The sequence below is a fragment of the Chionomys nivalis genome, chromosome 7 (assembly GCF_950005125.1).
Source record: "Chionomys nivalis chromosome 7, mChiNiv1.1, whole genome shotgun sequence".
NCBI classification, from domain to species: domain Eukaryota; kingdom Metazoa; phylum Chordata; class Mammalia; order Rodentia; family Cricetidae; genus Chionomys; species Chionomys nivalis.
Window position 1 is genome coordinate 43,478,511 of NC_080092.1, and position 21,435 is coordinate 43,499,945.

Below are 21,435 nucleotides of genomic sequence, written 5' to 3' on the forward strand. Positions count from 1 at the left end.
CTGGTCAGTGCACCAGTACCAGGTGGCCATGATGGTCAGACCAAAGGTCATCCCAGTCCACGGGAGGTCTCCTGTGGAAGGGTCCCGGAACATGTGCATGGCGTCTGCTCGCGGCAGGTGGCAGGTGGTGTTGGGGATGGTCCTGGAGGGGATGGCCTGGGCATATGCTGCCTCCAGCTGCTCGTAACCACCGATCTGGTTGAAAGCTGGAGGGTTGGGTACAGATGGGTTGGTTTTGGGTGGCCCTGACTCCCTGGCTCCTACTACCCTCATCTCACAGATAACTTCATGCATCACTGGAGTCCCTACCTCACCTTGCCTGCTCTAGGAAGGGTTGAGGTTTAAAAAAAGAAAAAAAGGTGAAATAGAGTATTTTATTTGTATTTAAAATATAACTATTACATGAGCATTTTGCACATGGGCCCACAGTGTCCTGTTGGCCAGCAGGAGTCATGGCTAGTCTCCGGAAGACTGCTGGCCTCAGGCCGGGGTTCTCTGCCAGTCTTTGGACTGGCCCTTCGAGGAGGTGGAAGAAGTTTTCTTGGTGTTTGAGTCATCTGGTATTGAAGCCATGACCTGGGCTTCTGTAGGCTATGACTTCAGCAAAGCTGAGACGCTGCTGGCATGTGGCCCCTTCCTTCCAAGACACAGAGAAGGGAGGCAGAGGCTCCTCTGCGCCTCATGGTCAGCCTAGCAGGTAGGGCTCAGGCCAAGGGTCTTTCCTCTGAGTCCAGGACTTGTCTTATCTACCTCAGGGTTGGGTGGTGCAAGGCCAAGCCCTGGCCTAACAGTGTCCATAGTCACTGCCCTCTCGTCCAGCCTGTGCATGGCCATGAGACCCCTCGCCTGCAGGAGATTCTGGAGATGGAGGCTGTTACCCTGGGAGGAGCATACCTGGACGTAGGACAGCTTCTGGCATCGCCCCAGGCTCCCTTTCCCAGCGAAGTGTGGGGCTAGGAGCCTAGGTAGGCCAGGGTCTGTTTTACCAGAAATCTCTGTGAGGAGGCCCAGGGGTAGCCTCTGCCACAGGGTCTCAGACCCTGAGCTGAGGTTTCACCTTTAAAACCACCCACCTTAGGACCTATCTTTCCTCCCAGCTCTTTCCCTTCCAGGGGATCAGTAGAACTCACTTGTCTATTTCTAGACTAGTGTTACCTGTCCAGCATACCTCCCTCCCTGCAGGCTTTTGTCTGACGGGAGACAGCACCTCCCAGGACTCTGCACATGACTTTAAGCGCTGGCTGAAACACCTCAGCTGCTTTGTGGTCTGCTAATTGTATGCCTGCGTGGCTGCCTGCTGTGAGGCCTGCCTAGCCCTGAGGGAGCCTCGGCAGCGCCTCACCACTGCGCCCCATAGGCAGGAGGAAGCAGAGCCTACCAGCCAAGGAGGCCAGTAGTAGGGCAGATCCACTGTGGCTTAACCTAAAGAACTCCAGGGTGCTGGGACAGCCCACCCTTGCCCAGCCCCCAGACCTCACCTTTGACTGCCAGAATGATAGCGCCCACCACCATGATGACCGTCTGCAGGGCATCTGTGTATATCACAGTGGCCAGGCCCCCTGCCGGAAACAAGGTTACTGGATAAGTGTCCCATCCCTGAGCCAGGAGAGTCTGTCTGACCAGCATCACTGGCCACTCCCAGGGCCCCCCCATGCTGTGGGAAGGTTCCCCTGCATGTATCCCTGGCTCCTTGTTCCTGGTGGGCTTTCAGGAACGGTACCTGCGATGGTGTACACGGCCGTGATGGCAAGGGTGAGGATGGTGGACAGGTAGAAATTCCAGCCCAGGCAGATGTGAACAAACAGGGCTCCTGCATACAGGTCAATCTGGGGAAAGAGAGTTGGGCACAAGTCAGACATTGTAGTGAGATACAGGGCTCAGAGACACTGGCGTTGTTACTCGGCCTCAGCCATTGTTAAGTATAGGTGTCCCAGGGGAGAGGAATAGAGACACCCCACACAAGCTGTTTATCACCTGGTGGGGCAGCTGGAGGGTGGGAGAGAGAACTGGCTGTGGACAGCTGTGTGTCATGTTCAGTTGTATGGCGAATGTTACTGTCACAATAAAATTCAAAGTGGCCAGAGCCCACCAGATAGTGTGTTGTCATTGAATTCGGCCGCTACCCAGGGGGATATGAAAGAGCTTTGTCCCCCCAATTCCATAAAGGACTGTGACAAGGAGGCATCCAAGAGGAACTCCCCCAGAGACTCAAACTAATTGCCTCTGAAGTAGCTGGAAGTCATGCAGAAGGCAGTTCTGTTGCTCTTCAGGGGGACTGGCCTGAAGACAGGTGTGTCAAAGGCTGGTCCCAGGGCTTGGCTGGACAGGCAGCCTGGGGAAGGCCCTTCCTTCCACCAACTGTGGGAGTACCAGGACTAGAAGAATGGGCTCTGCCCTGTCCACTTTGTTTCCAAACCTGCCCTTCTGTGTTGTGTGTGAGCCATGGGAGGGCAGCTCAAGGTCAGCCTTCAGGACCAATAGGTCCCTAAGAAGGTGCAAGGCCATGGGTCACCCTAGCCCCCAGTTGTATGGATCAAGTTGGTGCAAAGCCCAGCCTTCCTGAGGCCCAGGAGATATGGGCCCCAGACCCTTTGAGCTCCTCAGGGCCTGGCTGTTAGAGCAGCCAGCCCGGCTCTGGACTCTAGAATCTAGGCCCCAGGGATGGTACAGGATGTCGGAGGGGAATTCAATTCAATGACCCTATTCCTTAACACCCCTTGCAAAAACACCTTCTCTATATCTCTCCCCAAACCTTTCCCATGCACTCCTCCTCCCATCCGTGCCTCTCATCTCAACCTCTGCCCTGCTGTGTAACAAACCCGTCTACACACAGCACTGGCACCATAGCCTCTTATTCTTATGCCACCCCCCCAGCTCTCCCTACTGTCTCCTTCCTGCATTTGAGAGATCTCCCCATCTGGAAACTAATGTGGTGTTTTCAGGTGACTGCTGAAGCCTTCATTTGGGCACCTGGCTTTGGGCGTGTGTGTCGGGGGAGCAGACTGGTCTGGGCAAAGACAGTGCAGAGATCAGCCTCCAGCTTGAGGACAAAAGACATTGCTTCGTGTGGCTGAAGAGGCTGAGGCTCAGGGAGGGGGAGACTTCTCAAAGCCAGCTTCCTGCTAGGCATCTGCACCTGGCATTGCCAGCTGAGGCTTCACCAGGAGTAAGAGGGGGGCTAGGAGACCTCAGGACAGCCAGCTATTCCAGGAGTCCCCTTCCTGGCTGTTATCCAGCACTCACTCCCAGCACCACGCTACCTCTAGGATTTTAGCTTCCTGGGCCTGGGACTGTCTGCTCTCTGCTTCTCATCTTCTAGGCTGTCCATCTGACCCACAACTCATCCACGGTGCCCTCCCTGCCTTCCACCAGAACAGCTGAACAGTGTTGGGGAGGCCGACAGCACAGAGCTATGGGGTAAAAGCCCTGCTCATCATCCAGGAAGAGCTCTACAGTCCCAAGAGAGACTGCACTGGCGAGGCCTGCCTGAACACCTCCTGCCCAGCCTAGGCTTCCACCTTGTACCAATAGAAGCTAATTGCTGTGGGGACCTGGGGCTGTCCTAGGTGGCCCAGTCTTTTGTGCCTTTTGAGCAGGTCACCTTCTCCTGGGTCATTGTGGTCCTTAGCTGTTAAAGTAGGGCATCAGGTGTGAAACAGACTTGTTTCCAGCCACACTCAGCCTTCCATACCTTAGCCCACTAGCCTGGCATTAAAGGTGCAGAAGATGGGGACCCTCCCTGGGACTTCCTGTCCTTTGTGCTGCCTTTTATTGATGATATGGGGGAACCCACAGAGTCTCACCTAATTCCCCAAAGACATGGGATATGGAGGCCAAGAGAGTGCAGGAATTTGTCTGTCATGGCAAAACCCAGAGACACTGCCCAAAGGACAGCACTGGGCCTCCTCGTCCTAAAGAAAGGACTACCCTCAGGCCTGAAACAAACCAGGCCTCCGCCGCCGCTGCTGCTGCTGTTGCTGTTGCTGCTGCAGTGGGTTCTGACTGGCCCACACTCACCTCACCACAGGCCTCCCCTCCCCACCTCTTCCTCAGCAGCACTGCCACTCCTGTCAAGCTCTCTATAAGAGCTCTTTGCCTGCCCTGGTACCCAGCTGGTTCTCAAAGCCCTGTTGTTCCAGAAAGCCTGGCATGCCTTGATAAGGGATACATGTTTGTGTGCCAGGCACCATCCTGAGTGTCACATAGTCCATGGCTCCCATAATGCTCACAAGCCCCTAACAGATAGTTGCCAACGTTGGACAGCAGTTGCCTTGCTTAAGGTCACATGGTCCCAGGAAGAAGACGAGGCCATCTTTTTAGCTGCAGGACCCTGGGCCTTCAGGCTTCTGGGGTTCCCCAAGGAGATCAGTACTGAACTCAGCACCGATGGGAATGGGCCCTTCCTGCTGCGACCTAGGAGCTGATGGAGACCAGGGTCTGTGCCCTCTGCCTGCCATCCCGCCCCACTTCTCTTGTGCTCATTCCTCTGAGGAGCTGCACAGAATTCCTGGGACCCCTCCAGGGGTCACTCATGTTCCCGATCTAGGGCCTTGCCCATTTTGTGGGTGCTGTCTCAGGTGGCGGGGAGGTGGCTCAGAAGAGGACCTGCTTGTCTTTGCCACACTCTGCCTCTCAGTACCCCTGCCACTGAGGACTCTTTCCAAATGCCAACCCCATTTTCCCTTCCTGCCCCTTGACAGCCCTGCAGCCTTGCCTGTCCTTGCCTTATGCAAGGAGAATAACAGAGTGCCCATAACTGCTGGGCAGGGGCTGGGCTTCCAGGCTCTGGCTGTTCCAGGCTCTGGCTGTTTCTTTCTTCCTTCCTTCCTTCCTTCCTTTCTGTTTTCTTCCTTCCTCCCTCCCTCCCCTCCTTTCTTTTTTCCCTTATTTATTTATTTTGAGACAGGGTTCCAGCTGTCCAGGAGCTCACTCCATAGACCAGGATGGTCTCAAACTCACAAAGATCTGCCTGCTTCTGCCTCCTGAGTGCTGAGATTAAATGCATGTGCCACCACTGCCTGGTGAGGATATACTCTCTCTTGGTTGATTTATTGAGAGAGGGTCTTACTCTGTAACCAAGGCTTGCCTTGACTTCATAGCAATCCTCCTGCCTCAGCCTCTCAGATGTTAGGATGACAGCGATGAGTCACTACCCTCAGCTATGACTTTCTAAGTCAGTTAATTCATAATCCCAGAAAATGTTGCAGGTCTGAAGAAAGAGGGAGAGAGAATAAAGGGGTTAGACGTGCAGGGGCGGGGTGAAAGAGGAGAGATTTGCGAGTCCAGAGAGGCAAAGGCGCAGCGTGCATCCCCAGGGAAGAGCGTGTGATGGAGGACCATAGCGAGGGCAGAGGCCCTGAGGCAGAAACTCAGAGGCTTGCCTGGTGTTTGTGCAAGTGCATGGAGGCCAATATGGCTGATGTGCGGTGTGCGGCTGGGGGGGGGGGGAGAGGTGATGTGGTGTGACGGATCTCCTTGTGAGCCATGATGGCTCTCCTTGTGAGCCCTGGTTAGCCTTTATTGAGGGGCGTGTGGTGTCATGCTTCTCTCCCCTGTTTTCCAGAGCCCCACAGTGATGGAACTGCGCTTGGACTCTTGGCTCTGAGCACCGGCTGTGATTTTCCATACCGGCCATGGTAGATCTTCTGCCTGCTGGAGCTCCTGTCTGAACAATAGCAGCGGGAGGGCCCTGTGACCTCTGCCTGGACAAGCTGTACAGACAGGCAGGGCGTTCCTGGGCTCTGTGTCTGGGCCTACTGTGGCCCACGCACTTCAAATAGCTCCATACTTGAAGCCAAGACCCAGGGCGGGCCCAGCCTCTCCCAAACGAAGCGCAGCAATTAGTGCCTCCTCCCGCTTCCCCTCAACCTCAGCAGGCAGTCCGGCCTGGTGCTGAGGCAAGGCCTTGACGTGACTGCTCCCCATTTACAGGTGGTAACTCGGAGTCACCCACAAGGCAGAGTCTGAAGCCACATCCTGGCTGTTGTGGTTCTGACAGAAACCTGGAGATTAGCTGACCTTGGCCCAGTCACCACAACCTTGAAGGACTCACCAGCTGCTGCTGAGCTTGTCTCTGAGGCCCCTCCCGTGTTCCTTCTGTCCTCTGAAGTCTTGCCCAGTGGCCCACTTGGAGTCTCCCAGTGTGAAGCCTTTGATGGGGAAGGAAGCACCCCAAGATTCCATCCATTTCCCTTTTCCTTCTCCCCCAGCTCAGCTGAGTGATTCTGCAGAGCTGTCCTGTTAGCGGCTGTGGATACCCCGCCAGTTTTGGGGCTCTTTGACCTCCCACAGCCTAAGGCCACAGTCTCCTGTCCCCTCCAGAGCAGTCTGTCTGTCCCAGAACCAGATGTGACATGACACTTGACTGTTTCTATGATTGTTAGAGTCCGCCAGTGTGCCTCAGACCCCGCCACCATCTCTTTCCTTGGCATCCTCCCTGACTATCACACCTCTTCCTTACTGGAGCCCCAGGATTGCCTTGTGTATGCTTCCATCCCCACCCCCCGACTACACACACACAGTAGAGTGGGCCCTGGGCAGGCCAGGATCAGGCCTTCTGCCTGACTTCTAGGAGGTGAGTTTTGGGAGGAAGGGGGTGGGGGTAAGAGGAAGAGTGGGAGAGGGGCAGTCAAACTCAAGGCCAGGTCCCTCCAGATTGCAAAGGAATCCCGAGAGAGAGGAGAGAGAGAGAGAGAGAGAGAGAGAGAGAGAGAGAGAGAGAGAGAGAGAGAGAGAGAGAGAGAGAGAGAGAGAGAGAGAGAGAGAGAGAGAAAGAGAGAGAGAGAGAGAGGAGATAAGCCATCCTGATTCTCTGGGAACACCTAGAAAAGACTGTGGCAGGACGTTGCTGAGGTCATGGGAAACAGCATCCACCTCTCCGGATCCTGAGAACTGGCTGTGCTCCCCACAGGAGGCAGCAGACTAGGCTAGGCCAGCTCCCTGGTCACTGACTCCTGTCCAAGCTCCTCTCAGGAGCCTGCAGCTGCTAGAGCAAGGCAATCCTGAGGAACTGTTAATGGGCCTACCACAAAACCACTGACCTTCCTTCCAACCTCAAGTTCCCTATCTGTAAGACCAGGTGCTTGCCCCAGACAGGCCCTGAGTTCCTCCTATTCTGTCACTGAAAATGGGGTTCCTGCTTTCGCTATTTCCAGGGCGAGGTCCTAAGAGAAGGCTTAGAAGCTGGAACTGGCAGGCACCATGAGGCCTTTGGCTCCCTCTAGTGGTGAATCCTGGCTCAGTCCCCTGGGTTTCTCTGTCTAACAGCTCTTGAACTCGCTCTGTAGACCAAGCTGGCCTCGAACTCACAGAGATCCACCTGCCCTCTGCCTCCCGAGTGCTGGGATTAAAGGTGTGCACCACGACCACCCAGTTCCTGGCTTACTTTGAATAGCTCAGATCTCATCCCTCACCCTTCCCTAACTGGGCATCAGGAGCAGCTGTCCCAGACTTGGGAGATGCTGCCTCTCCCTGGCCCTCGGCTGCCAGAGAAGCTAGTCTCTGAGGCTCCTCCCATGCACCATGCATTCCTAGACCCTGGATGTTCCCATGCAGAAGCAGGCTGGGGCAGCTCACCGATATCTTGGTGAAGACAGACAGCAGCAGGGACAGGACGGATAGATACATGCGTATGCGCTGGCCACCGAAGCGCTTCTGGATGTACTCAGGCAAGGTGACAATCTGGGTAGGCAGAAGGGATGAGGGCTAAGTGTTCTCTTACAACATGAGTATCGGGGAGAACCAGCTCCATTCCGGGGCGCATCCGCCCCAGGCCAAGCCCTGCACCTAGAAAGCACAGAAGCTTCCAGAAAAGGAATTGCAGACTCAGCGAATTCAGGACTGAGGCTGGGGACAGGAGGGTCTCAGATAATGCAGACAGGTGTACGTATTACCAAGGGGCTGCCTGGAGCAGCAGCCCCGATAGGCAGTGTGCTGGCCATGGTGGGCCAGTTGCGTGTGACAGTAAGGGCCAAAGGGACCAGCTGTAATTGCTCGACAGAGATGTCAGTAAACCCAGCCCTGTGACATGATGTCTCAGAGGTCCTGCCTGCCCCTGCTAACTTGGTGAGGGTCCAGCCCCTGCTAACTTGGTGAGGGTCCAGCCTCTGCCAAGGCCCCAGGAAGACTCACCTCTGAAGATATGTAGATGGGTACAAACACCCATGCCAGCGCCAAAAGCACATAGGTGGCCTGTGGGAACAGAGGCAGGAAAGGGCTGTGGGCACAGCTCCCGAGAGCCCTACCCTGGCACACAGTCAGATGTGATAGAGCCTGGTGGTGCTGAGGCTGCCCCAGCCCCTCCTGCTTTGCTATAAGAAGCTGACACTTCTCCCTTCTATGGGCCTCTCTGGTCAGTGGGGTCACCCAACGTGTCTGTGTCTACATTTGTCCTGGCATGCTGTGTCCTGCAGCCTGGCAGACCCTGGCTGATCCACACTGCTGGGAGCCACCATATCCAAGGGCCAGTCAGTGTGACTGTGTCCTCCGCCCTGACCCTCCCGCAGGAGGTGCCCATCCTCTGAGGCTCACATTCCATTCGAAACCGGCCACAGCCAGGCCACCAGCAGCACCTGAGCCTGCCAGTCCGATGAAGAGGCCAGAGCCCTCACTGCTTGCAAAGAGCGAGGCTCCGATCTGCAGAGGGAAGAAAAGTGATCACTGTGAGCCCATGACCTCAGCCCCACCTGACCCAGAAATACCTCCCCCAACCTGACAGTCCAAGGGGGAAAGGAGGGCACTCCCTCTTCACACATGAAGAACCCAGGCTTAGGGGTGCAAGTTGGGGCACCCACAGGCTAAGAAATAGAGTTTTCAGACTCCAAAGCCCTTTAGAAAACTTCGAGCAGTTTGTCCCTACACAGCTGACTTGGGAGTCTCCTCCAGCCCAGGCCTATTCCATTGAGCTGGTCTTAAACAGGGACCTTGAAGGGGGCACAGAAAGTGACCTCGGGGATGCAGATTGCCTGTGGACAGAGGAGAGGTGAACTCACCGGCCACCAAGCCATGTCCCGGCCTGCCAGGAAGTAGCCACTCACTGTGTTCCTGCTGGCTCGACATGCAGACTGCAAGAACAGCAAAGGGAAGGAACTGCAACAAACTGCAACAAACATCAGAAGCTGCTGCCTCCCCCGGAACCCGGGGCAGCTCCTCTATACTCTGAGCAGAGCAATGCCATGTGACCCTCAGAGAAGTGAGACCATGTCTACACAGAGGCACATAGAATGTTCTTGGTAGCATTATTCAAAATAGCCCCAAGTGGAAACAACTCAAAGTCCACCTACTGATGAGTAAACAAAACGAGGTGTTCCGTACAGTGGAATATTATTCAGCCAGCAAAAGAGGCACAATTATCGTGCGCCTGGTTTATTTTCTGTTTCAAATTTGGTTGTGATTTCTCTCCTAAGACAGAATGATCATTTCTATTGGTCAAGCAGGAGGGGATGGTTTTATAGACAGGCTAAAAAGGCAACGAACATTCTAAGTGGCCTGCCAGCTCCAAAGTAACTATCCTCGGGAGGCAGAGAATGGAGGCAGGGCAGAAAAACAGAGGCATGGGGTCCTTGGCTTACTTTAGCTCTCTGCTGCAGGGGACACTGTGTTGTTTATCCCTATTGACACAGGCAGGCAGGCAGCGGTGCCTCTTCCATCCTGCTGTCTTGGAGGGTCCGGCGGAGCAGCTACTCTCACACTGAGGAGGTCAAACTGTAGTGTGACTGATTCCATCTTTTCTTTTCTTTTTTTTTTTTTTAGGACTTCTATTTTTATTTTATATGTATGAGAGTTTCGCCTGCATGTATGTCTGTGCACCCCATGCATACCTGGAGCCTTTGGCGGCCAGAAGATGGTATGCGATCTTCTGGAACAGATGCTCGTGAAGCACCATGTGGCTGGGAATTGAACCCTGGTCCCCTGGAGGAGCATCAAGTGCTCCTAACCACTGAGCCATCTCTCCAACCCTGTCGGTCTGGCCTGCTGGGAACTACTGTTCTCTAAAACAATGGTCTTTGTCACTCGGTTATTTAACAGTTCCCCCGTCATCAAACCTTCAGCATCAGAATTACATGCAGTTATCATCCCTTGGAACTCTGGTCTAAACTCACTGTCCAGACCTGCTGCCGGAGATTCAGTGTCTCACGCATCTCGTTTGTATTATTGTGTGTGCGTGCGTGCGTGCGTGCGTGCGCATGTGCCGTGGTGCATGTATGAAGGTCAGAGGATAACCTCTGATGTCAATCCTCATCTCCCACTTTGTTTAAGACAGGGTCTCTTGCTGTGCAGCATTGCATAACCAGTTAGCTGTCCTGTGAGTTTCTGGAATTCTCCTGCTCGCCTCCCGTCTCCTTGTCATAGAAGCATTGGTCTCACAGGTGCGTGCTTAAATGCGTCCTGGGATTTTGGACCCAGACCCTCACGCTCACATAGCACTTGCTTCACCATCGGGCCATCTCCCCTGCCTGACGTTTTTACTCATTTAAGTGATGCTCAGTGCACGGCTACACACAAGTGCCGGAAGCTTTTAGAAAGGACAGAGACCACAAGTGTGACTCAGAACAGCACCAAGATGTGTGCCCATTAGCCGGGACTGGACTTCATGAACCAAATCCAAGAGGCTGCTAGGGAATCTGTTCCCTGTAACCAGTGTTGGACGCCTTCACCCAGGCCTCTCAGCCTCTACAGTCCTTGGCCCACAAGCCTAAGCACAGAGACTGTGGGCACCGTTGTGGATTTCTCTCTGCTTGGGTGGCAGGCACAGAGCCCATGGTGATGCCAGGAACTGGTGGGCTTGAAGGAGGGGCTGGCTGCCCAGAGTCCTGTGCACTGTTGCTAGGACGCTGCTGAGGGTAGTCGCTGGGGCTGGAGGTGGCCTGGGCAGGGCGAGATGAAGGCGGTGCTGCGTGCTTTGATTGGTCAGAAGGAGGCTGATTTCCTTGCTGTTCCCCAGCTCACTGGAGTCACACCAGCTCTCTCCTTCAGGAGCCTTTCCTAGGAGCTACAGTCTCCTCCCCACCGCAGAGTTTAATCATTTCTAGCTTTTGATTTGGAGGGAAGGAACGGCAACCCTTCGGTTCACTTGAACACTTACGGGGCATGGCAGGTTACTAATTAGCCTCATTTGGGGACCTATCTGGGGACATAGGGAGGCCTGAGGGGAGGAGAGACACCAGGAACCTCAGGCAGAGGAACAATAGGAGTATAAGTTCCCTGTCTATATGGACGCGGCACACCCAGATGGTTACCTTGGTAATATCAAAGGTTACAGATCAACATGGAAGGTATAATGCTGATAAGGAAGTTGTGCCAATTAGCAAACTGCAACAGGGAGAGTGAGAGCATGCAGTCGGAAAAATGGCACCAGAGATAAGCAGGATTGTTAAAACAGCACCTTGTAAAACACACACATGCAAACATATGCGTGTGCACATGCACACACGCACGCACTGTGGGGCTGGAGAGATGGTTCAGTGGTTAGGAGCACACACACACACACACTATGGGGCTGGAAAGATGGTTCAGTGGTTAAGAGCACACACACGCACACACACACACATGCACGCACCGTGGGGCTGGAGAGATGGTTCAGTGGTTAGGAGCATTGAGTGCTCTTCCTGAAGAGCAGCAGCCACATGATTGGTCACAACCATCCGTAACTCCAGTTTCAGAGGATCTGATTCACTTCTGGCCTCCATGGGCACCAACCAGGCATGCACATGATGCACAGACATACATGCAAGCAAGACATCCATATGCATAAAATAAAATAAAATTAAAACCAAACAAGACCAAACCAAAACAGGACCCGAGAAGTACAAAAATGAGCAGAACTGGGTAAGAGAAGAACCTTGCTCTGTCGATAGCCATTTGTCGTTCAGTATTTGATATAATTGATTATGTTAGTGCTGTCTCTACCACCACCACCCCATCACCACCACCATCACCATCACCACCACCCCATCGCCACCATCACCACCATCACTACCACCACCATCACCACCACCTTCACCACCATCACCACCACCACCATAACCACCACTACCATCACCACTATCACCACCACCTTCACCACCACCATCACCGTCACCACCACCTTCATCACCATCACCACTATCACCACCATCACCACCACCACCATCACCACCATCACCACCACCACCACCACCACCATTGCACTGATTGGTTTTGTCGGCTACACCATATCTGGAGAGGGAATCTCAACTGAGGAGATGCATCCATTAGACTGGCCTGTAGGTGAGCCTGTGGAGCATTTTCTTAATTAGTGGCTGATGCTGGAGGGCCCAGCCCATGTGGGTGGGGCCACCCTGGACTGGTGGTCCTGGAATCTATAAGAAAGGAAGCTGAGCAAGCATGGGAATCAAGTCAGTCAGCAGCACCCTCCATAGTCTCTGCAGCATCAGCTCTTGCCTCCAGGTCCCTGCCCTGACTTCCCTCAGGGTTAGGTTATGGCTTGAGAGCTATATGATGAAATAAACCCTTTTCTCTCACGTTGCTTTTGGTAAGGGTGTTTTATCAGAACAATAGGAACCCCAACTAAGACAACCACCACTATCATTACCACCATCACCATATTATTATCATCACCATTACCTCTACCATCATCATTACCACCATCATTATCATCACCATTACCACCATTATTACCACCACCATCACCATTACATCATTATTATCATCACCATTACCGCCATTATCATTATCGCCACCATCATCATTACCACCATCATTATCATCACCATTACCACCATTATCATTACCTCCACCATCATCATTACCACCATCATTATCATCACCATTACCACCATTATTAGCACCACCATTGCCATTACATCATCATTATTATCATTATTGTCATCACCATCACCACCACCATCCTCATTACCACCATCTTTATTACCATCATTATTGTCATCACCATCACCACCACCACCACAACCACCATCACCACTGCACTGGTTGGTTTTTGTCAACTACACATATCTGGGAAGAGAGACTCTTAATTGAGGAAATGCAACCACCAGACTGACCTATAGGCAAGTCTGTGGAGTATTTATACCACCGTAACCATTATCACAGTCACCATCATTATCATGACTATTACCACCATTATTATCATCATCACCATTACCACCACCATCAATACCACCACCATTATCACCATTATTATCTTCACCATTACCATTATCATCACCATTATTATCATCACCATTACTACCATAACCATTACCACCATAACCATTACCACCACCATTATCATCATTATTATCCTCACCATTACCACCTTTAAAACCTCCCCATTGCTATCACTACCATTGTCGCCCTCAACACTGTCCAGCATCACTAACCACTGTAGTCCTGCTGGCACTGCGTCTCCTATAGCTCCAATGGTGGCGGTGGAGTGATGTCTTCCACCGGCCTCACTGGTAGCTGTCACGCTGTAGAGTAGGCACTGTCACCAGCCTACAATACTGAGTGAGCATGACCAGTCTCCCATCCCCAGGCTCTTATCTTGGCCAGGAGTCATAGAAGGAAAGAAAGGATAATGATTCTCCTATGGAGAACCTCAGGGCTCCAAGGCCGAGGCGAGGAATTGCCCTGACCATGGCACAGGGAGCTGGGGCACAGCTGACTTGTTACACTCCCTCCCATTTATGAGTACCTTGAAGACTGGCGCCATGATGACACCAGGGACAGCCCATGCCCACTCTGTGGACCGCTGGGTAAATCTAAAACCCTTTGCTTTGACTTCTTATCCACCCACAAGTTCTGCCTTCCAGGGGGCTGGAGTGGGGATGGGGCACAGGAAAGGGCCTGGCATCGACATAGCAGTGTTGGTGGATCTGTTGCTGGATTGAATCATCTGCCTGTCACATTGTGGGGGGGGGGGGAAACTAAGCTCAGGAGCTTCCAGGCCCCAAACACCCTCCTGCCTCTGGCTTCTGCACCAGGACTTTGAGCATAGCTAGAGACTCACAATTCTAGTGCTCAGGCAGCAAGCCACCAAATAAAACCCGTGCAGACACCCAGGGATGTGCTGGCCCCAGTTCAACGGCGAGAGCCCAGTGGGCTACTGCAGGTTCTTACCCATATGCCCACGGCCACATTCAAGGCAAAATACACAGCAATGACAATGATGTCCGTGACACTCAGCGGGGTCCCTGGAGCATGGAAGTCCCCGGTGGAGTTGTCAGCTGCCATCCTGCAGCAAATACCACTCTGAGCTCAGGGACTGAAGAGAAGCAAGGTCACGAAGGGCTTTCTGAGCAGAATTAATTGATCATTAAACCAAGCGAGAAAGTGGCATCTCCAGCCCACGATGTGGCCGCGTGCAGAGGTGTGTGCAGATATAAGCCTCTTTGCCCCCCAGCGGCAAGTGAATCCCAGAGGGCAGAAACTGGGGTGATCTGGGACAAGTGAGGGCAGGGGAAGGAACTTCTTAAACGCCGAGTGGGTTGAGAGAGAACAAAAGTGGACCGGCTCAGAAGGAAATGCCAATGCCCCGGTTTGGCTTTAGCTAGACTTAATTTATGCAGGAAGCATGGGGCAGTGGGGTGGCTGCCTTGCCTCTGGGGACATCTCCCCGAGGGACAGATTATATCCCTAGAGTCAGTAGTCTGAGCTGAACTCAAGATGGTGGCTCCTGACAATGCCAGGCCCTAAGTCCTGCAGCCATTATTTCTCCTGTTTTTCTAGCAAGCAAGACAGGCCTGACCTGTCTGTCCACTTGGCCACCCATTTACCCACCACTCCGGCCTGGGCCAATAGCTGTCAAATACCAAGGACCCCTTGCCATTCTGCAGTTGCTCCCATGTCATGATGAAAGCCACCTTAGGTGGTAGGTGATATCCCAGTCTAGCCAAGGAAACAGAACTGAAGGCTAAGTTGTCTGTCCCCATCATTCAAGGGGCAGAGCTAGGTTCTCCTGCAGACTGAGACCTGGGTCTCTGCATCCTGGCAGTGGTGGTTCTAGGTTCGCTGTAACTCCACCAAGACCTCCACCGCTTCGCCAGTGTCATCAGTGCTCAGCAGGTCACAGTCGCCTCACGCTTCATTCAGCAGCCTGGCTCGTGTTCTGTGAAGTGTTTGGAGTTTAACTGTACCCTTCCAGAAGTGTTAATGAGTAGGTGACCGCCACCGGGAACACACTGGCCTACAATCCCACCCCGCCTGCTACTTGGCAACCCTGAGCAGAGACTAAAGGTTAACTCTTCTGTGCGGGACAAGAGCAAGACAGGAAAGTGAGCACAGGCTTCAGCAGGCTTAAAGGGCTCTGTCCTCACTACGCTTGCCTGCAAGTGACTGTCAGCAGTGTCTGGGAACCAAATACTCACTCGTAGCTGTGCTGGTATCTTGTTTGTACTCTAACAAATAAAGCTTGTCTGAAGATCAGAGGGTGGAGCTAGCCACTAATTAACCATAGAGGTCTGGAGGTCTCTATAGATAGACTGGAAGTAATATGGCTGGGTGGAGAGAGGAATATAAGGCAGGAGGAGACAGGAGTTCAGCCCTTCTTCAGCTGAGGAGTTAGCAAGGTGAGAGTTGGCTGTTTGCTCCTTTTCCTCTCTAATGGTTCAGCATTTACCCCAATATCTGACTCCGGGTTGTTATTATTGACACCAATTAGAACTTGTACAACATGTAGCAGTCTGAAGACCCACTGGGTAACATCGAGGTTTATTGAGTGCGGTTGTTTGAATGAGAATGGCCCCTATGTCAGGCGGTGGTGGCCCATGCCTTTAATCTCAGCACTCAGGGGGATCTCTGTGAATTGAAGGCCAGCCTGGTCTACAAAGTGAGTTCCAGGACAGCCAGGGCTACACAAAGAAATCCTGTCTCAAAAAACAAACAAAAAGAATGTCCCCCATAAGTTTATATATCTGATGCTTAGTCACTAGGGGGAGGCACTATTTGAAAGGCTCGATTAGGAGGTGTAACCTTGTTGGAGGAAATGTGTCACTGGGGGTGGACTTTGAGGTTTCAAAAGCCCACGCCAGGCCCAGTCTTTCTCCCTCTGTTTGAGGATCAGAATGTAGCTCTTAGCTACTCGAGTGTTCTGCTTGCTGCCACGCTTCCTGCCATGATAGTAAAGGAAAGAGCTGGACACCCTGCACTAATGAGTCCCATATGCTCTGAACAGCTGGTAAGCTAAGTGCAGGGCTGTGCCGTGCGACATCTATGGGTCTATAGTTTATTTCACTACCAACTGCCCCCTCTATCCACAGGGGACAGTCACACAGTGACCAATGCAAGGCCAGACACAACAGCAGAACTCTGGGAATGCCCTCCACAGTCTCCCAGACAAGATGTGGGCACAATGGGACCTCCAGCCTGGGGATGCCACATTGGGCAGGGGAAGGGGAAAGGCAAGGTGGCTGGCTTCATGCAGCAGAATGGAAGATGGTGGCTCTGGATGGTAAAAAGTAAATGGCAGAGGTGGATGACAATAGACAGAGGCACTGAGGTGGACACTGAGGTGGGTTAGAGATTTATTAGTGTTATTAACATCACAATGATACAGGCCAGTGATAGCTGCGTGGCAGGGGCTCTGAGGAGACTTCAGGCTCACAAGTACAGGTCTCAAGAAGGGGATGTTTCATGTAGTCAGGCTGTTTCTGATTCCCTTGTGGGTGGCAGAGGAGGGAGAGAGAGGCCCTGGATTGCCAAGAAGTGACTCTGTAAGTGGAAAATGAGGAGGGGGGCACACCTGTTGAGGAGTATTATTTATGCTAGTGTGAGGGATGGGCTGCCATCTGTAGCCCTCCGATATCCTACAGCCTGGAAACCTGAGGTCTGTGAAGTCCCCCGGTGATGTGAGACCAGGCTCCTGTTACTCCCCAGAAATCAGAGCACCTGAGGGGTCTTCTAGGGAGTCACAGAAGGCTCTGGAGAGGCCTGACATTTCCAGAACAAAGAGGCTGCTGCAGGTGAGCTTGGCCTGAGCAGCATCTGGTATGAATTCTGTCAGACAAGTGGATGTTAGATGGATATAGACAGACAGACAGATGATTGATAATGGATAGATGACAGATAGATGAAAATGGATGGTATATTGACAGATTAATAATTAATAGGTTATAGATAGGTAGATGAGAGATGATAGGTGGATAGATGGATAGATTAGTAACTAATAGATAGGCAGATGATAGGTGTTAGAAGACAACAGATAGATGTTAGAGAGATCTTAGGATGCACAAAGCTTACATATCTGAACTGCAGAGATGTTTAGAACTCAAAGCAAGCTTGTATGAGAAGGGAGACACAGGGTAAAGAGAGTCTCCACTCTCCATGCTTCAACAGGAGAAGGGAGACACAGGGTAAAGAGTCTCCACTCTCCATACTTCAACAGGAGAAGGGAGACACAGGGTAAAGAGAGTCTCCACTCTCCGTGCTTCAACAGGAGAAGGGAGACACGGGGTAGAGTCTCCACTCTCCATGCTTCAACACAGCTTGAGCGCTTTTTGAGACTGCAGCCTTTGCCTTGGCCTGGCTGGGAACCCTCAGTCATGCGGGAGCTGCTCTGGGAGCAGGTTCAGGCTGGTTTTAACTTCTGAGAAGCCCAAGGAGAGTCTTGTGAGGGCTTGATGACAGGCGGTGGAGATGAACCCAGACGGTGACACTTCCTAGCTGCCACTGCCCACCTGTGTGCATCACCCTCATCTGCTGGGCCCATAGCCTCTTGGTGACCCTTCTTGCTTGGATTCCCTTCCCAGTCCTGGTTTGCCAGTCCTGAGGCTGAGCTTTTGGGGACGAAAGTCCAGGCAGCCACTTGACAGTTCCCCTCAAACACCCCACTGAACAATCCAGCCCCATCATCCCTGCCTCTTCTCCAGAGCTTCATGGGCTCAGTAGGAACCCCAGCGGCCAGTTCAGGTCCCTGTTGTCCTGGTCACCATCACTAATACTGAGTGCTCACTGCGCTCAGGCACTGTCTACATCAACACTCCCAACTCTCTGATGGATGTCACTGGAACAAAAAACCTGATGTGGTGGTTTGAATGTAACTGACCCCCATAACATCATAGGGAGTGGCACTATTAGGAGGTGCGGTTTGGTTAGAGTAGGACTTGTTGGAAGAAGTGTGTCACCATGGGGGTGGGCTCTAAGGTCTCTTTTGCTTAAGCTTCGCCCAGTGTCACAGACCACTTCCTGTTGCCTGCAAGATGTAGGACTCCCAGCTCCTTCTCCAGCACCATGTCTGCCCACGTGCCACCATGTTACACCGTGATGATAATGAACTAAACCTCTGAAAACGCAAGCCACCCAATTAAATGTTTTTCCTTTATGAGTTGCTGTGGTCATGGTATCTCTTCACGGCAACAGAACTGTAATTAAGACACCTGACAAAAAAGAACTCAGAGGAAGGACCTATTTCAGGTTAGACTCATGGTGGCAGAGGCATGGCACCTCTAGCTTCGGCTGGCAGTCCAAGGCTGGTCACACTGTGTTGGTAGACAGCAAGCAGTGTCCTCTAGCCAGGCCTCACCTCTTTAAGATTCTACAGCCTCCCAAGGTGGCTATCACATGAGCCTACGGGGACATTTCACATTCAAACCACAGCATCAATTACCCAAGACAGAGACATTAAGGAGCCCACTGCGGGTCACACAGAAACCAAAAGCAAAGGACCCAACTGTCTGCCCACCCAGGTTTCCTCCACGGCCTGTTGTGGACCATCATGGGCTTTCAGTGTAGATGTGAACAAAGGGACCTGTTGTAACGCTGCACCCTGGAATTTCCCAAGGAGTCTCATGCTGAGTAAAGACTGTAGCCTGGTGCCAAACAGAAGAGGAGAGACACACCACTCTGACAGCTCATCACAGCCCAGACAATGGGGCGGTGATGGACACGACCACACCTCGACCAGGATTATTTAGCTATGCGTATCTCTCACTGTCTTTTTAAACCTAAACCCTCTGGGAAATGGACTTGGGCCAGGAAGTGTCACAGATCTTTTGTCCTTCCTCCCGGTGTGGCCACTTTCTCTGCTTTCTCTGCCTAATTAGCACACTGGAGATGAGTGGCCAAGCCGAGCTTGTTAGGTCTGCCCAGTAAGGATGTCAACACAACTTTTGAATTTATGCATGGTGGCACAAGCCTTAATCCCAGCCCTTGTGAGCTGGAAGCCAGAGGCAGGATCTGTGTGAATTTGAGGCTATCCTGGTCCACAAAGCGAGCTCCAGGCCAGCGAGGGTCACAGAGAGACCCTGTAAAGATTGTCTGGAGACAGCACTCCCTTTTTCCAGGGAGATGTTTCACATAAGAGCCAGCACTCGGGAGGCAGAGGCAGGCGGATCTCTGTGAGTTCGAGACCAGCCTGGTCTATAAGAGCTAGTTCCAGGACAGGCTCCAAAGCCACAGAGAAACCCTGTCTCGAAAAACCAAAAAAAAAAAAAAAAAAAAAAAAAAAAAAAAAGAGTGTTACAGACTCAGTTATGTGCTGTATGGAATACAGGACAGCAGGCTGGTGATGATGTGCATGCTCTGAGCGAATTTCCCAGGGAGGTAGGAAAAGCCGGAGAGTGTGTATTCAATACATCGGTCCAGTTGAAAGGGGAGGAACTGTGGTGGGGAGGGCTGGCAGGAAGTCACCTATAACAGCTGAGGGGCTGCTACTTATGTCACATGCTATCTGTGTGGGGTCTGTATCTGAGGGGCCAGGCTAATCTTGTTGGGCTAAGATTTATTATTATTGCATATGTATATATGATGGGGTGTGGAGGGAGGTCAGAGGACAACTCTGTGGAGCTGATTATCTCCTTCCACCTTTGCATGAGTTCTAGGAATCAAATCCAGGTCATTAGGTTTGCCTGGTGTGGTGATTTGAAAGAAAACGACCCCCAAAGGGAATGGCACTTTTAGGAGGTACGGTCTTGTTGGAGGAAGCATATCATTGTGGAGGTAACTTTGAGTCTCATATATGCTCAAGCTACTCTCAGTGAGACAGACCACTTCCTGTTGCTTGCAGATAAAACTGTAGGACTCTCCGCTCCTTCTGCAGCATGCCTGCCTGCATGCAACCATGTTTCCCCATGTCTATAATGGACTAAACCTCTGAACTATGAGTTCCCCCCAGTTAAATGTTTTCCTTTATAAGACTTGCTGTGGTCATGGTGTCTTTTTACAGCAAAAGAAAACCTCCTAAGATACCTGGCAAGTGCTTTTGCCCACCAAGCCATCTCACCAGCTCTGACTATTTCTGTTAACAAACACTTTTAGGTTATTAAGTTACCAGTGATTATCTATGAATTTATTTTTGATTGCTTCATACATGTTGCCTTGGTTTTCTACTGCCATGAAAATACCATGACCAAGGCAACTCATAAAAGAAAGCATTTGAAGGGCTGGAGAGATGACTCCAGTGGTTAAGAGCACTGACTGTTCTTCCAGAGGACCCAGGTTCAATTCCCAGCACCACATAGCAGCTCACAACTGTCTGTAACTCCAGTTCCAGGGCACTGGACATCCATGACAAAATCCCAATGCATATAAAATAAAAATAAATTATTAAAAAAAAAGATTTGTTAAGAAAAAGCATTTGATTTGGGATTCACAGTTCCAGACTCCATGACCACCATGGCAGGGAATGCAGCATCAGGCACAGAAGGACCAGCAGCTGAGAGCTTGCATCTGAGCTACGGGCACTAACAGGGCCTGGCATGGGTTTTTGTGCCCCCAGTGACACACTTCCTCCAACAAAGTGGTACGTCCTGTGTCCTAATCAGTCCTGAACAGTTCCACCAACTGGGGACCATGCATTTAGATCCACGAGTCTATGAGGGCCGCTCTCACTCACACCACCACATGGGTATGGTGCCTAGTCACTGTCACCTCCACTACCACCATTCTCTGCCTCCTCTCCCCCTAAAGCTCCCGTTCTTCCCAAGAAACCTCCCTCCAATGTCCATGTCTTGTGTGTCCCGCTAAATTTAGGTGGGCCTGCTTGCAGGAGTGGGGGTGATAGGCTATCAGTCGGTACATGGGCAGTTTACCAGTGGGAAACCCACTTAGGAGACGGACACCCTCCCCTGGAACCATTACCTCTTCCTCGGTGGCACCTTCTGCTGCTACAAAAGCTAGGCCAGCAGGGAGGGCGCTTCCAGCCCAGTGCCAGCCTATTTCTGGGTTCTGTAGCCGTGTGGTTGGTGACTTCACAACAGTATCTTACTATCAAACTCAGGTGGAAAGCAAGAGCTTGTATTGTTTGGGAGCCTCTGGGGCTTCCCTGACCCATCAGACACCCCATACCTATCAGACTATTGAGACAATGGCCCCCCAAGAAACTGCAGTTTCCCAGGAATCTCCCACGAGAGAAGGGAAAGGCTGAAGCCTGGGCTGGAAAGTTGTCTTGAAAGACTAACAGTTTGTCAGGCCACCTTGGAGGAAGGACCTGAGCTGCTGAGATGTGTGTGCCTGCAGATGGAC

General features: G+C 52.1%; 1 protein-coding gene across 2 annotated transcripts in view; it reads right to left on the minus strand.

Moving 5' to 3' along the window:
- Slc5a10 (solute carrier family 5 member 10) overlaps positions 1 to 14,211 on the minus strand; it is a 50,836-nt gene extending 36,625 nt beyond the window's left edge. The window contains exons 1-8 of one of the 2 annotated variants that reach the window (XM_057774581.1): positions 14,098 to 14,211; positions 8,991 to 9,062; positions 8,530 to 8,634; positions 8,131 to 8,190; positions 7,576 to 7,680; positions 1,721 to 1,826; positions 1,479 to 1,559; positions 1 to 206 (exon numbers count right to left, since the gene is read on the minus strand). In XM_057774581.1, coding sequence (XP_057630564.1) covers positions 1 to 206; positions 1,479 to 1,559; positions 1,721 to 1,826; positions 7,576 to 7,680; positions 8,131 to 8,190; positions 8,530 to 8,634; positions 8,991 to 9,062; positions 14,098 to 14,211 — 849 coding nt within the window. The remainder of the gene's footprint in view (positions 207 to 1,478; positions 1,560 to 1,720; positions 1,827 to 7,575; positions 7,681 to 8,130; positions 8,191 to 8,529; positions 8,635 to 8,990; positions 9,063 to 14,097) is intronic. The other variant, XM_057774582.1, reaches the window with a different exon arrangement.
- Between the last annotated feature and the right edge of the window lie 7,224 nt (positions 14,212 to 21,435).